Raw genomic sequence first — 15,273 nt, 5'->3', positions numbered from 1 at the left:
GGTAGTTTTCACATTTTTCGATACCAGGAAAATAGTTTTTAAGCTACAAGTGCAGAAATATTGCTCAGAAACGAAGCTAAAATAGATAAAACTAAAATTACGTTTTACAGAATTTTTGGTAATACTTTACCACAAAAGGGAACTCGCCATCTGATGCTGACGAACCTCCCACTATTCTTGATCCGTGGTTCCTGCCTGGTGCTCCTGAAACAATAAATACTTGCGTGACTTTCTTGATATCCAGGTTCCCATCCGCTCCGAATTTTCTGGGGCTCTCCTCGTGTAAATATTTTCCCGATCTGTCCCTGTCTTCTCAAACACTCACTTGGGAGAGGGGAACGCCCCGGCTTTTATTATATACTTTTCATGTGCTATGCATGTTGAAGTGTCAGGATGGCTCTAATATTGCCAGGTGAAACATATATATAAATAAAAACAAATATACGTAAATATCTAACTGTGACCTTCGTACCACACACTGTGCCTTTTGTCATCAGTCTTTCACTAACTACCTTAATTTATTATGTTCTCTAACTGTGTCAGTTCTAGAGAGCAATAAATAATTTCGATTTTTTTTTCGTGGACAATTGGACGTAGTATCAGCAATGGACTTTGATGTTTAGTCACCACATTTCGTTTGTTGTGTGCGCCATGTAGTATGTTACAGTCTAATACACAATAGGTTCTAGTACATGCAGCTATATAGGATACATTGATTAAGAAAAAAAGTGAAGCATATGTCAGTTTAACTCTGTTCAATTGCACACCATCGGTGGTTTGTTAGTGGATAAAGTTGGAATTCTGTATAACATGGTATGGCCACCAGAATGCATTGGTGTTGTTCGTGTTTACTATTGTTACCAGATCTACTAAAATAAATAGGCGGCGTTTAATGCCGTCAGATATTGAAGGATCACTGAGTCCAAACCAGAGATGTTGCGTACTCACTTGAGACTGGATTATCAGCAGCAGACAGAGTTTGAAAGCGTTGTTGGTCTTCCTTTGGCCAGCTGGTCGAACCGGGAAATACTTAGATCTGTGTGCCATTTAGATGTGACAGTGATGCGGTGTTGGACTGCATGATTACGTGAGGAGAGGCGAACTAGACGTTGAGGTTCCAGTGGACCGCATCTGACCGCCACAAGGAAGAAACTCCATATCGTGCACCAAGCAGAACGTGAGCCCTTCTTATCCGCACCTGTCGTCCGAGAGAAAATAATAGGCTCCCAGCAATGCCCTGTGTCATCCGGCACCATTGGCAGAGATTAGCATCAGCCGGATTAACTAACTACCATCCCATGCTAAGCCTGCGTTTGCAGTGGTGACGAGAATGGGAAGGATACGCTGCTGATGAATAGGGCCACACTGTGTTCAGCGATGAACCGCGATTCTGCGCCACTCTCCATGACCATCGCCAGCGATGTCTTGAAAGGTTCAATTGTTTCACTGTTCTGGAGAGGCGCAGCTGTGGGGCACAGACGGGTCTGACTTCACGCCACGGGAAGTATGACTGAGAGGACCTGATGGCACTACCGTACCTCAGAGGCATACGGCATCTTCATGTGTTTCCACTCATGCGACAGTATGGTAGAGCCATTTGTAAGCAAGACGATGCTCGTCCCTATATGGAGCGTGTATCTATGAACTGTATGAGTAGTGTTGAGGGATTTCTATGGCGATAAAGTTCCTCAACATAGTCCGCAATAGAACATTTGTGAGACCCACTTGGATATCAGTTCCGTTCCAGGGCCTGGATCCGGGATGTCGAGGAGCAGTTAGATAACTGCAGACCCCTTACTTCAGAAAGTGACGTACTCATAAGAGAGCCTACATAGCCAAGTTCTTTTGTAATGTGACTCAGTTTTGTTATCAGTGAAATAATAACCACATACTCTCTCTTGCTCTTAAATTATCATTTCGTTTCATCCTCCCCTTGAAAGAGCATCTGATTTTTCTTCAGAGTATTTGCTGCATTTATCACGTTCAGTCGCAAATAAAAATTAAATTATTTCGAGTTTCCCATTCATAAAGTATGAACACTTAGTGAACAGTGCGTGGTACGAAGGTCACAATTAGACATTTACATATATTTGTTTTTATTTGTATATATGTTTCACCTGGCAATATTAAAGCCATCCTGAAACTTGAACATACATAGCACATGAAAAGTATATAATAATAACAATAATAATAATAATAGCATAACAGATATAATAATGATAATAGAATTTTCTTAAGATGGTGTTGAACAGTTTACTCATTTTTTCTGTCGATGCGATAATTGACATCTAACAGTAATACTCGTACATGGCGGCAGTACAGATGCAATCAAGAGTGGAGAAGAAATTTAGTGGTCAGAGAGAGAAAGAGAAGTTAGAGGTTAAATTAAAATAGATGTTGAAGATGAACTGGGGGGGGGGGGGGGGGCAGCTCTTGTCCAAAAATCATCACAGAACAGTACTGCGTTCGTTTGTGCATTATTTATACGAGCTTGAAACGGAAATGTCTTAATCCTTTTTACCTTTGTGCTAAGAAGTTTAATTCGCAAATTTATTGCGTGTTTGTGCGCCTAGTTTACAGTTCCGTCACCTTTAGTATGTGTAGGGATTTTGATTTCTATGTTGGTGACCCTACATTCATAGGTTAGAGCCATGCTGGCTTTGGTCACGCAGCTTGGGTCTGCTGCCAGTGGGCCTCATTGTGGGGTGCCAAGCTTGAGTATCAAACGAAAGTCAGGCACTCCCACGTGTCCCATAATCTGTCTACTACCGTGGCCGCACCTGTTGTTGCCCGCGCTGAGGTGGGCCCCTGACCACAGGTGCAAGATTACAACAGAGCTGTTGCATCGTCGTCAGGACAGATTGCGGACCTTTGGTGCTGAGCCGAGTGCAGAGTCTAATTCAGAGGCTCAGACGGCTATGTGACCACTTAGGCGGCAGATTATTTGATTTGCGCCCGGTGAAGTATCGGGTTCGGCTTAATAGGTCCTTGGTCCCCTACATAAACGAGGCCGCTACATGGTTGGTGGGGGCTGTGAGCTCTGGTTAGTTTTTTGGTTTAGAGGGCCGTAGAGAAGAATAAAAAGGGCTAGAGTCTCAAAGGCAGCGGGTCAAACATTGCACGAAGTTAGTTCTAGAAGCACTAAGCATTACAGCACTAAACTGCTATAGCTGTTTGGGAAAGAATCAGGGCTTCAAGTGCTAACAGGAAGCAGTGAAGCTAAAATCTTTGTAAGTACAGAAAACTGGCTAAACGTGAAGATGAGTTCAGCTGAAATTTTTGCAAAGTATCTAACGGTGTACAGAAAGGGTTGATTAAATACAGCGTGTTTGTAGCTGTTAAAAAAGGTTATGTTGGAGTGACACTGCAATAGATAGTTCCTGTGAGTTAGCGTGGGTGAACGTCATACGTGACGAACGAAATAAATGAATATTTGGTTCCTTTCATAGCACCTTGACTCAGTTGATACAAGTGCTGAAAGGTTCAAAGAAAAATTTAGTACCTCCCCAAATACGTACCCCACTCATTCGGTTATAGTTGGTTATGACTTCAATGTATTCTGGAAATGGTGGAAATACATGTTCAAAGCCGGGGATAGTTATAAAACATCGCCTACCATTTTCGTAAATGCTTTGTCAGAAAATTATCTTGAACCCTTCGTTGAGGAGCACACCGGCAGTGTTAATGCTTAGAAAACATACTTGATCTCTTAGCAACAAAAAATGCCTAGCACATAATGAACATCATGGCAGATACAGGACGTAGTGACCAATAGGTCGTTCTTTATAGAGTGAATAACGTATCATCCAAATCCACAGAAAATAAGCTACAATATATCTATTTGTAAGAATATATGAAAACTCGCTTCATGCTTTCTAAAATTACTATCCAAGCGTAGGCCCGATGTGGCTTAAATTCGGAGAAACAGCATCATCAGGAATTGGAAGATTTATTACAAATAAATCAATGAAAGACAGAACGGATCCCTATTGGTACACATGGCAGGTCAGAACACTGTTGCAGAAGAAAGGGAAGAACCATGCCAGATTTCAAAGAACGCAACATCCCGAATGAATAAATTTTACAGGAACTTGAAAATTAGCGGCGATTTCAATGCGACTTCGTTTTAATAGTTCCAAGAACAAAACTCTGTCTCGAAATCTGACAGAATATCCAAAGGGATTGTGGTCATATATAAAGTTCACCAGTGGCAAGACGCCATCAATACTTTCACAGTTGTGTACTTATGATAATGTTACTGATGAAAATGACACTAAAACTGTGTTACCAAATACTGTTTACTGAAATCCCTTCATCATAAATATGAAGTAAATTTTTTCCAAAATTCCAATTAAGAAGTGCTGCCAACGACATTAACTTAGACGTAGATATCCTCTTTGCAGCGAAGCAACCTATATCGAGTAATCCTGTACAGATTATACGACAGTTAATTTCATTTCAGAGTAATATGATCTAATAGCACCACCCACTGAAGTCATATACAACTGCCTACTCAACGCGAGGTCCGTACATAAAGAATAGAAGGTTGCACGAGTCATACTCAAGAAAGGAATCAGGAATACTGCACTGGATTACCGACTGCTATTACTAACTTTGATTTTGGATCGTATACGGTTTTCGAATTACCTCGAAAAATTACACGTATTGATTCGTAGTCAGGAGAGATTCGGAAAATATAGTTCTTACTCGACACTGCTCCTTAGTCTCTTGTAGTAATGAGTGCAATCAATAGGGAATCTCCAATTGATCCCATATTTCTTGATTTCGTGAAGGCTTCTCATTGCGTTCCTCAAAAGAGGTATCTTATAAAACTATGTGTCTATGCAGTATTATTGTCTCAGTTGTACAACTGAATTCTTGATTTCTTCTCACAGAAATTCACATTTCGTAGTAACTGACGGAAAGACATAAATGTTTTAGGTGACAATCGGAGCATCAATCCCAGATTGTTCGAGATGATGTTGTCTTTCACCGTCTAATAAAGTAATCACAAAATCGCAACCAACTGTTGCCAACTAATGACAAGATTTCTGTATGGTGTGAAAAATGGCACTAGAATCTAAGTAATGAAAATGGCGAGGTCATTCACATGACTGCGAAAAGGAATTTTTTAAATTTCCAGTATGCGATAAATCACACAAATCTACAGGCTACAAGTTTAACCAAATATATAGGCTCAACAATTGCAAAAAACTTCAGTTATGAAGATCAAGTAGACTATGTTGTGGGGAAGGTGGACCATAGACTGAGTTTTATTTAGAGAACACTTAGAAGATACAACGTGTCATCTAAAGAGACTGCCTACAGTACTCTAGTCTGTCCTCTGTTAGAATATTATTGTTCGGTATCCATTCTTACCAGACGTGACTGACGGAGGCCATTGGAAGAAAAAGGCAGCTCGTTTTGTACTGTCGCAAAATAGACGAGACAGTGTTATGGAAGAGGTACCCGAGTTGGGGTGGAAGTCATTATACCTTTTTTTTTTTTTTTTTTTTTTTTTTTTTTTTTTTTTTTTTTGAGACAGCGAGATCATCTTTTCATGAATCACCCAACTCCTGGTTTCTCGTGTGAATGAGAGAATGTTTTGATCGCAACCACCTACGTAGGGAGAAATGATCATCGATATAAAATAAAAGAGATCAGAGCTCTCATGGAAGTACTTAAATGTTCCGTTTTTCCCGTCCACTGTTCGGGAGTGGGAGGGAAGGGCAAAAGTGTGAAACTGTTTCCATGAACTACCCTCTTCCAGAGACTTAGCTGGGACTTGCAGAGTTGTCATACAGATATGGATCTAGATATAGATGTGGATATCATATCTTTTGTGATGTCAAACAAACTTGAAGTTGCTGTCCAGTACATACTGCCGAGATTAAAACTGATAACATCTTATCGACACTAACAGAACTCGCCAGCCAAATAGTTAAATGCATCTACGACAACGATTCAAAACCAATGTGGTTTGTTGGTGGACTGCACCACTGACACAAGTAAAACGCCTTTCTACTAGCAGCTGTTATGTTCTCAACATATAATGAAATCAATTATCACGACTCTAATTGTGCCATATGAGGGGAACGAGTAACTAATACCTGGTAATCTGTGTTGTATTAGCATTAAACCACTGTTTGAGACATGTTTATATGCCTCACTTGTAGTAGCCTAGTGCTGAGCACATCATGATTCACTATGGGGGCTCAGAAAGAAATTTAAAACTCAGCGTAAGGAGACGAAACGGTATCTACGAAAACAAGCGTTAGACAACAGTCTAATACCCAAACAGCAAAAATCATCTCAGATTTAAAATCCTGCTATGCAAATCACCGTTTCATGGTCAGCTAATAAATAACGTTCAAGACCAAAATTTATTCATGTAATCGTTGATTCTTCCATTTTGTGGATTTCAAGCTATTTCCTTTATCTCTTATTAAGTTAAAAAAGTATTGTTGCTTTTCTCACCAGTCTACTCCATCAACTTCAGCTCCAAACTTTTATCGTTCGTACTGCTAATTAATCTGTATATTCAGTAGTGCTTTCAATCTATTAACTTTTCCACATCCGTTAGCAGGAACTCTCTCTTCCTGATAATTCAATCGAGTTGATACTTACACATTTTTCCCGTTCTTTTGTGTAGTATTTTTAGAAGTCCTGATCTTGCTTCAAAATAATGTGGTATCCTTAAGTGTTTAGTACATCGTGTTAAACATTACTACGTCTACATGGCTACTCTGCACCTTTAAGTGTCTGTCACACTATTCTCTATTATTTCACTCTCGAACAGCGGGCGGAAGAAAGCAACAACTGTGTGCCCTGCGTGAACTGATGGTTTCTCCCCATGTATGTCGGCGTCAACAAAACATTTTCGCATCCGGAGGAGAAGGTAGGTGATTGAAATATCGTGAGAAGATCCCGCTGCAAAGAGAAACGCCTTTATTTTACTTATTTCTACGCTAAATCCTGTATCATATCCGTGACACACTCATGACTTGTGGAAAAATTAAATTTAATGATTATTCACCTTGGTATAAAACGAATCAAGAGGCTCCGTTAACAGATGACAGGCGAATTTATCAACATAATAACAGGAAATTGAACTGAAAACCGTTTTAGAGAAATTTGTTGATATGTTATGTAGTTCATTCAGTATTCACTTTTCCTGCTACGGAACTCTTTCTTTTTCGCCTTAGTCGTCCGGATATTCTGTACAGTCGTTCAAATTATTGTTACCTTAATGCCTGTACATATGAAGTTGTAAAAATTTTTCCCCGCGGAACAAATTGAGATCTCACTGATTAGGTTCGATTGTCGTGAAAACGAAGCCGGCCTTCTAAGCAAAGTGGTAAAGGTGCGAGCTGTACTTTCAACCATATATATTTAATATTATTAGGCTAGATACACATTGGAAACGGGTAGTTATGTATTACTGTAATACACGGTCTGATAGTGGACTACGGATAGTTTGTTACCACATACGACAACATCATGGATGTACGTATATGACTAACAATCATAAAAAGTACACTATTAATTAATGTGAGGTAATTACAAAGCTGACATGTTGGCGATTTACACGTATCGTGTGCGTCGGCATTAACCGTAACGCAAATACCATATGGTAATAATAATAATAATTGTAGCTATCGGTGAAAGAATAAGCTTTGGAGGACTGCAGTTAATTCATTTCTGCAAAAACCAGATGATATGCACTCTAATATCAGCAGTTTCTCAAATGGAACAGTTTCTACAAGATAGCTGTATTCAATAAATTGTAGTAGTTTCTAGTTAGATGTTGGCGACGTACTATCCTGTTGCCAGGGCTAACAACTAGCAGATAATGCAAAAAAAAAAATTAATATATGACACTGCTAAGACTGAAAATACAGTAGCCTTTGATTACGGACTTAATAAACCGCGACCAAAGTCAGCCACATCATACACATAAAAGTAGTAACAGTGTCGAGACATGTAATGGAACGGTCATATAGAATAAGTTGGAGAAACCGTGAATGAAGGGTTCAGATAAAATTCGACTTACCGCACGTCGAGAGAACCAAGACAAATCATTCTTCTCATTTTTCAGAGAAAAAAAGAAGACAACTTTACATATGGCACAAGAAAATGTACCTTTTGCCACCTGAACACAAAAGTTTTTATTCATCATAAACTGCTAAGTGAATAGTTGTACGAACCATATTGGGTACGTTGTATATACAGAACGGTGGGGGAATGGTTACAGCTGACGTACTTGCGTCAAACATTCTTAGGCTGACAAGAGATTCTAATATAAATAACTAAATCTCTTTTTCGGAGAAGGTGGCTCTATGTCTCATTTGTAGCAAACTGCAAGAAAGGCCTCCAGTGCGAAGTTACGAGTAATCTTGAACCTCCCACAGACACTCCGAAAATAGATTTTATACTAACAGCCCACTAAGAGTAATCATTTTCCTCATCTGTCAGAGAAAACGCAAGTGAACTTAACATATGGCACAGTAGAATGTACCTTTGCACGTAGAATACAGGTATAAACAGATATAGATTTATGGTATATAACTTGCTACAAAATGTCACAATTGTTTAATTGTTACATATCTGCATTTATAAGTTAAAGAGATGAAAATCTGCTAGCTACCAAACTGTATTTAACAAAATTATTGTAATCGAAGGTAGACAGATCTTCTGCAGTAATCACATCCATAACAAATTGTCGGATTATGTAATCGAGTAAGATATGTTACACTGCATTAGCGGAAGAATTTCAGAGTGCACTAAGACAAGACCGAAAAAGAGGAAATTAAGCACTGTAAAAGACTCACACTGCTTTGCGTACTGTGTGGATCGACACATATAGGGCAAATGCAGGAACATTTCATCAATATGGTACTACTAAATGGAGTTCAAAGTTAGCGTGGCTCTTAACTGTAAACCAAGCAAAACATTATGAAGCAGATGCCAAAGCTAAGAGGATCGACAAGTATGGTAAAGTAGTGGCGAATTGCTTTACTGTTAGCAACTTGTTTGTTGTTATGTTTATTTCGCTTACAAAAAAAATAAATTACAACAGATGAAAGAGGCAGATATGAAGACAAGCACCATCCACAGATGAAACATATTGTTTAAAAATGTGCCGGTGGCCTTGATACAAATTGAGTTGGGGGAATGTCATGAATTGAAGAACGTTGATTGCTGGATAAACTGTATTTTCTTCCAAAGATAAAAAAAAATGCTTTGATAGAAGATCATCACATAAAAATATCACCGACTTCTGTGGTTCATATGAGATAATAAGTGTTGTCCTGACATGAGCTGGATTACAAGAAAGTTGTCAATTCGATGTGTTTGTTGACTCCAGAACATAAGAAAGAACTTGTGTTAACATATTCAAATTTCGAATATGAAAAAATGTAGTTGTCTTGGGCCCCTGACGTGATCTGATCTTAACTATAACATGAGCTGAACACTATATCTAGTAAACAGAACTGCAGCCAAACAGTACCAAGTTTTTGTACAGATTCCTTTCATAATTAGACTAAAAGTGATATCGAACTTATCACTCTCCATGATCTCTGTGGTTCTAAAAGCAATATACCGTATAATAGGAGAAAATCTCATATTACAAAGTGACTTATACAAGAACATGAAATCAAACAAGTTATTGCTCAAAAATGTTATTGTCTTGGATATTTTAAATTTTACTGTATGAACAAAGGGTTCAGATACAACGATCTTGTGACATTCACGATTTGCGACAACTTCATATACAAAATTTAATGTTACGTAGACTCTTACCATAGCACTGGCTAGCTGAAAGCAAGAACAAGCAAACAATGAAAGAAATCATCGTGAACAGACGAAGTTCGACTTCAGGCTGGTATCTTTTATACAAAGTTGGTCAATGACGTAGCGGTGCGTGCCATTTCGTCCGCAGTGACACCTTTATCTTATCTGTTGTGTTCTTAGTTGTTATTCGGTGTTTGAAGTGCTGGAAAGTACTTGCTGTTTTTGTTAACCGTGAAATCAAGAGAAAGGTAATGGTGCAAGTACTTGATAATATTTGAACTAATTTCTTCTCAAGTCAGTTGCCCTCTTATGACAGTGTCTAAAATCATGATTTAATTATGGTACATTCTTTGCCTTCCACTTTTGTAACCTGCTTCAGCTGATGTTCTTCTTCTTCTTCTTTTTCTTTTTCTTCCCGGCATTTACCTTTTCCCATTTCTTCCTAGTCGTAAGGGTTGATGTAATGTTAGTGGCAATTGGTGACTGGAACTCGAAGTTCGTTTGCCAGTCTGACGAAAAACGCTGACTTCTAGGGGTAGGAGAAGAACATAATAATTCCAATCCCAAAGAAAGCAAGTGTTGACAGATGTGAAAATTACCGAACTATCAGCTTAATAACTCACAGCTGCAAAATACTAACGCGAATTCTTTACAGACGAATGGAAAAACTGGTAGAAGCCGACCTCGGGGAAAATCAGTTTGGATTCCGTAGAAATATTGGAACACGTGAGGCAATACCGACCCTATGACTTATCTTAGTAAATAGATGAAAGAAAGGCAAACCTACGTTTCTAGCATTTGTAGACTCCGAGAAAGCTTTTGACATTGTTGACTGGAAAACTCTGTTTCAAATCCTAAAGGTGTCAGGGGCAAAATACAGGGAGCGAAAGACTATTTACAATTTGTACAGAAACCAGATGGCAGTTATAAGAGTCGATGGGCACGAAAGGGAAGCAGCGGCTGGGAAGGGAGTGAGACAGGGTTGTGGCCTCTCCCCGATATTATTCAATCTGTATATTGAGCAAGCAGTTAAGGAAACAAAAGAAAAATTGGGAGTAGTTATTAAGATCCATGGAAAAGAAATAAAAACTTTGAGGTTGCCGATGACATTGTAATTCTGTCGGAGACAGCAAAGGACTTGGAAGAGCAGTTGAACGGAATGGACAGTGTCTTGAAATGAGGATACAACATGAACATCTACAAAAGCAAAACGAGAATAATGGAATGTAATCGAATTAATTCGGGTGATGCTGAGGGAATTAGATTAGGAAATGAGACACTTAAATTAGTAAATGAGTTTTGCTATTGGGGGAGCAAAATAACTGATGATGGTCGAAGTAGAGAGGATATAAAACGTATACTGGCAATGTCAAGGAAAGCGTTTCTGAAGAAGAGAAATTTGTTAACATCGAGTATAGATTTAAGTGTCAGGAAGTCGTTTCTTTAAGTATTAGTATGGAGTGTAGCCATGTATGGAAGTGAAACATGGACGATAAATAGTTTGGACAAGAAGAGAATAGAAGCTTTCGAAATGTAGTGCTACAGAAGAATACATAACTAATGAGGAGGTACTGAATAGAATTGGGAAGGAGTTTGTGGCACAACTTGACAAGAAGAAGGGGCCGGTTGGTAGGACTTGTTCTGAGGCATCAAGGGATCACAAATTTAGCATTTTAGGCAGCGTGGAGGGTAAAATTTGTAGAGGGAGACCAAGAGATAAATACACTAAGCAGATTCAGAAGGATGTAGGTTGCAGTAAGTACTGGGAGATGAAGAGGCTTGCACAGGATAGGGTAGCATGGAGAGCTGCATCAAACCAGTCTCAGGACTGAAGACCACAACAACAACAACAACAACAGGTGTAGGATTCCTGGAATTCTGACATAATCACATCGAAACATGTGAATCAGGGTGATGAAATCGTCATTCCAAAAATTATGACATTATCACATACAGTCATGTATACTAAGGTCCTGATATTCGGGCTCCCGGAGTTTTGACATCATCACTTCACTGTCCTGTGAAGGCTATCAAATCCCCTCACCCCTACCACTCCTACACCCTCCGCACCTTCACTCACGGGTGTCGTCATAGTGAGAGCCAATTGTCTGCAATTTCAGCACCCAACCTCTCAACAATTTTTATAATTCAATTGCTTCTGCACTATCAGTTGCTGTTCAGTACGAAGTGTCTTACAGCAGCAACAGCGATCATCTCGGAAGAAGATCATCGGTAGGTATTTTACTTTTCTTATAAGAATATGGTTATTATCAGCAAAAAGCTGTGTATGTTTCACATATAAACTAATGTCATGACATTCTCTGTTTATACTTAGATTTTGCTGACACTTTCTGGCAGATTGAAACTGTGTGCCGGACCGAGACTCGAACTCAGGACCTTTGCCGGCAAGTGCTTTACCATTTTTTTTCCAGAGACGTTACCCCCCCCCCTCTTTTTTTTTAAAAAAAATGTGGTCAGTTCTGAGCAGGTGGAGACAAAGCGGGCGCAGGTCGAAACTGAGGCCTGACTACGATGCCTCCCCCTCCCATCCCTGAATCACTCCATCAAGTAGCTTTTTTTCTTTTCTTTTTTCTTTTTCTTACCGGGAACAGGGTAAATAAATAAAATATCTTTATTGGTACAAGCTTAAATACAACAGAAATGCATCCTTCCGGCGGAAATAACGCGAGACATTACACTCGAACAAGGCGAGCCAAGTTTTTATCAAGAAGGTGTCAGGACAAATAATAGTAACAATAGTTCTGATGTAAGCTAAGAGGTGTAAAGCGATAGACAGTAGAGTTGAGGGAATAACCAGCGTGTTCTGGTATAGTGCATAAAAGAAAGGACGCGCGTTCCATGCGCCTACTCCACTGTGGGTTACGATATAGAAAGTAGCGCGGAGAGTCTCTGATGTCAGCAGGGGGAGGGGGGAGGGGGGGCGGAAGCGGGAGTGTTGTCGACGTGAGGCATCATCCAGCTGAGCGCGGGTGACGTAAAGATCGCGTGCAAGTAACTGGCAAAGAAGGCGCAGTAGCGCGGTCGCTGCTTGACTTCACTGTGGGCGGTTTGTAAGTACTGCCAGAAGTCAAGGCGTGATTTGTCGCCATCATCATACACAGGTTATCGTCCACGTCTGGACCCATACAATCGCATGATTTTTGGTGTCGGGGAAATAAGTATTCTCAGGACGGATAAAAGTCCACGGGTCATTCGAGTCTGGCGGAACGCGGAGGTAACAGTCAACGAACTGTCGGCCAAGTTTCCAGACGTCACTGGTGGCAGCACAAGTCAATTGGTGGACATCGTCAACCGTGAGGTGGCAAATGGAACAAAGCGGAGCGTCCGTTAGTCCGATGGCGTGAAGACGTTGATTTGTGGTGAATTTTCCACTTGCGACGTGGTGCCATCTTTAGGTCGAGGAGAACGCGTGTTCGGTAAGTGTGTGTGAGCATAAGTGAAGTCGACTATGAAAGGTGCGTCAGATGGTGCTTGATGTGTCGGACTGGTACTGGTGGCATTGTGGTCGCGGGCATAAGAATTTCCAGCAATTCGCATGTAAGGGTGGTGCCCTAGTTTCACTGCTTCTGCATTGTGGACATGTATAAAGACGCCTCTCGGAGTCGCACATTGATAAGGCCGAGGTCTCCTGCTCGCGGGGAAAGGGTGAGCTTTTCGTAACGAAACTTCAAGATCGTAACGGCTGTAAGAAAGTATCCGAAAGCAGCCTGGAGGCTGCGTCCAATAGTAGATGGCAGTGGGAGTGCCTGCGCTATGTGGACCATTCTGGACGCCAAATGTTGATTGAGGTATTGGACACGTCGTAAAGAATCGAGTCGGCGGAGATTTTGTCGCACCACCGTGCGGTTAATTTGGAATAGACGCCAAAAATTGATGGCAGAGGAGCCGCGCAAGGTGGAGGTGAAAATGATACCAAGGTATCGTAGTGTCCGTACACACGGAATAAGCGCAAAGTCGTCGTGTGAGAGGCCGCGTCCAATTGACATCGCCGTGAATTTAGACACATTCATGTTACTGCCCAGTGCAGTTCCGTATGTTGATATCAAATCAAGCAGCGCTTGTTTCATTCCGTGAGCGGACCAAGAAGAGGAGGTCGTCCGCATATGCGCGACCCCGAAAAGTATGCTGTCTCAGAGTGAGACCAGAAAGGTGGCTCGTCCCACTCCCGATGAGTGGCTCCAGTCTTATGGTATAGAGTAGAGTCGAAAGTGGGCACCCTTGCCTTACGGAACGCCGGATCGTCACTGGTCCCACCACACAGCCATTTACCGGAATCAGCGATTCGGCGGTGCCGTACAGGCGCCAGATGACATTGATAAAGGCGAGCGGAAAACCCATGCGGCTCATCTCTGAGAACAGGGAGCGATGTCGCATCTTGTCGAATGCGCTGTCAAACTCAATGGCAACCACCGCGGCGTGGAGTCAGCACGCCGCTGCCAGTGCAATTAAATCACGACATTCTCCTGTGGCCGTTTGTGGATTAACTGAGCCACCCGGAGTTGTCTGTTGCGGAGTAGAATGCCAGGCAGGATCTTGCGCCATCCTTTCGTCAGGAGTTGTGTAAAAATTTTACAGTCTGCGTTAAGCACAGTCAGGAGACGGCAGTATGCTGTCGTCAGTCCCGGTGTCGGCTTGTGGATGGGTGTAATAATTCCCGCGACAAAGAACGGCGGTACGGCGTTCCCCACCTTCATCATTTCATGAAACATCGTCGTCCACCGTGACTCCATTAGTGCGAGGAAAGCGCTATAAAATTCTATCGGCAATCCGTCGACACCACACCAGGTGACTTGTTGAGAGCACCTTTGTCGATTGCATCGTGGACTCTTGTCACACGTAACTGGCTCCATCAGCTAATCAGCTTCGTCGCTGGCGATGGTGCGAGTTACGTGTGCTAACGCAGACTCCTCAGTATGGTTGTTGGGAGTCTCCACCTGGTACATTGTGTGGTAGTGGTCTACATCTACATCTACATCCACACTCCGCAAGCCACCTGACGGTGTATGGCGGAGGGTACCTTGTGTACCTCTATCGGTTCTCCCTTCTATTCCAGTCTCGTATTGTTCGTGGAAAGAAAGATTGTCGGTATGCCTCTATGTGGCGCTAACCTCTCTGATTTTATCAGCATGGTCTCTTCGCGAGATATACGTAGGAGGGAGCAATATACTGCTTGGCTCCTCGGTGAAGGTATGTTCTTGAAACTTCAACAAAAGCCCGTACCGAGCTACTGAGCGTCTCTCTTGCAGAGTCTTCCACTGGAGTTTATCTATCATCTCCGTAACGCTTTCGCAATTACTAAATGATCCTGTAACGAAGCGCGCTGCTCTCCCTTGGATCTCCTCTATCTCTTCTATCAACCATATATGGTACGGATCTCACATCGGTGAGCAGTATTCAAGCAGTTGGCGAACAAGAGTACTGTAACCTACTGCCTTTGTTTTCGGACAGCATTTCCTT

The 15,273-nt window shown here is 41.3% G+C and overlaps 1 protein-coding gene across 1 annotated transcript in view; it reads right to left on the bottom strand.

Moving 5' to 3' along the window:
- LOC124613463 (trypsin beta-like) overlaps nt 1-15,273 on the bottom strand; it is a 126,304-nt gene that overhangs the window by 22,147 nt on the left and 88,884 nt on the right. Inside the window, exon 2 of the mRNA XM_047142168.1 lies at nt 131-204. Within this exon, the coding sequence (XP_046998124.1) occupies nt 131-204 (74 nt within the window). The remainder of the gene's footprint in view (nt 1-130; nt 205-15,273) is intronic.

Source organism: Schistocerca americana, chromosome 4 (assembly GCF_021461395.2).
Source record: "Schistocerca americana isolate TAMUIC-IGC-003095 chromosome 4, iqSchAmer2.1, whole genome shotgun sequence".
In the NCBI taxonomy this organism is placed as follows: Eukaryota; Metazoa; Arthropoda; class Insecta; order Orthoptera; family Acrididae; genus Schistocerca; species Schistocerca americana.
Note: the sequence above shows the minus strand (reverse complement) of the source record. Positions and strands in the feature narration are given on the sequence as shown.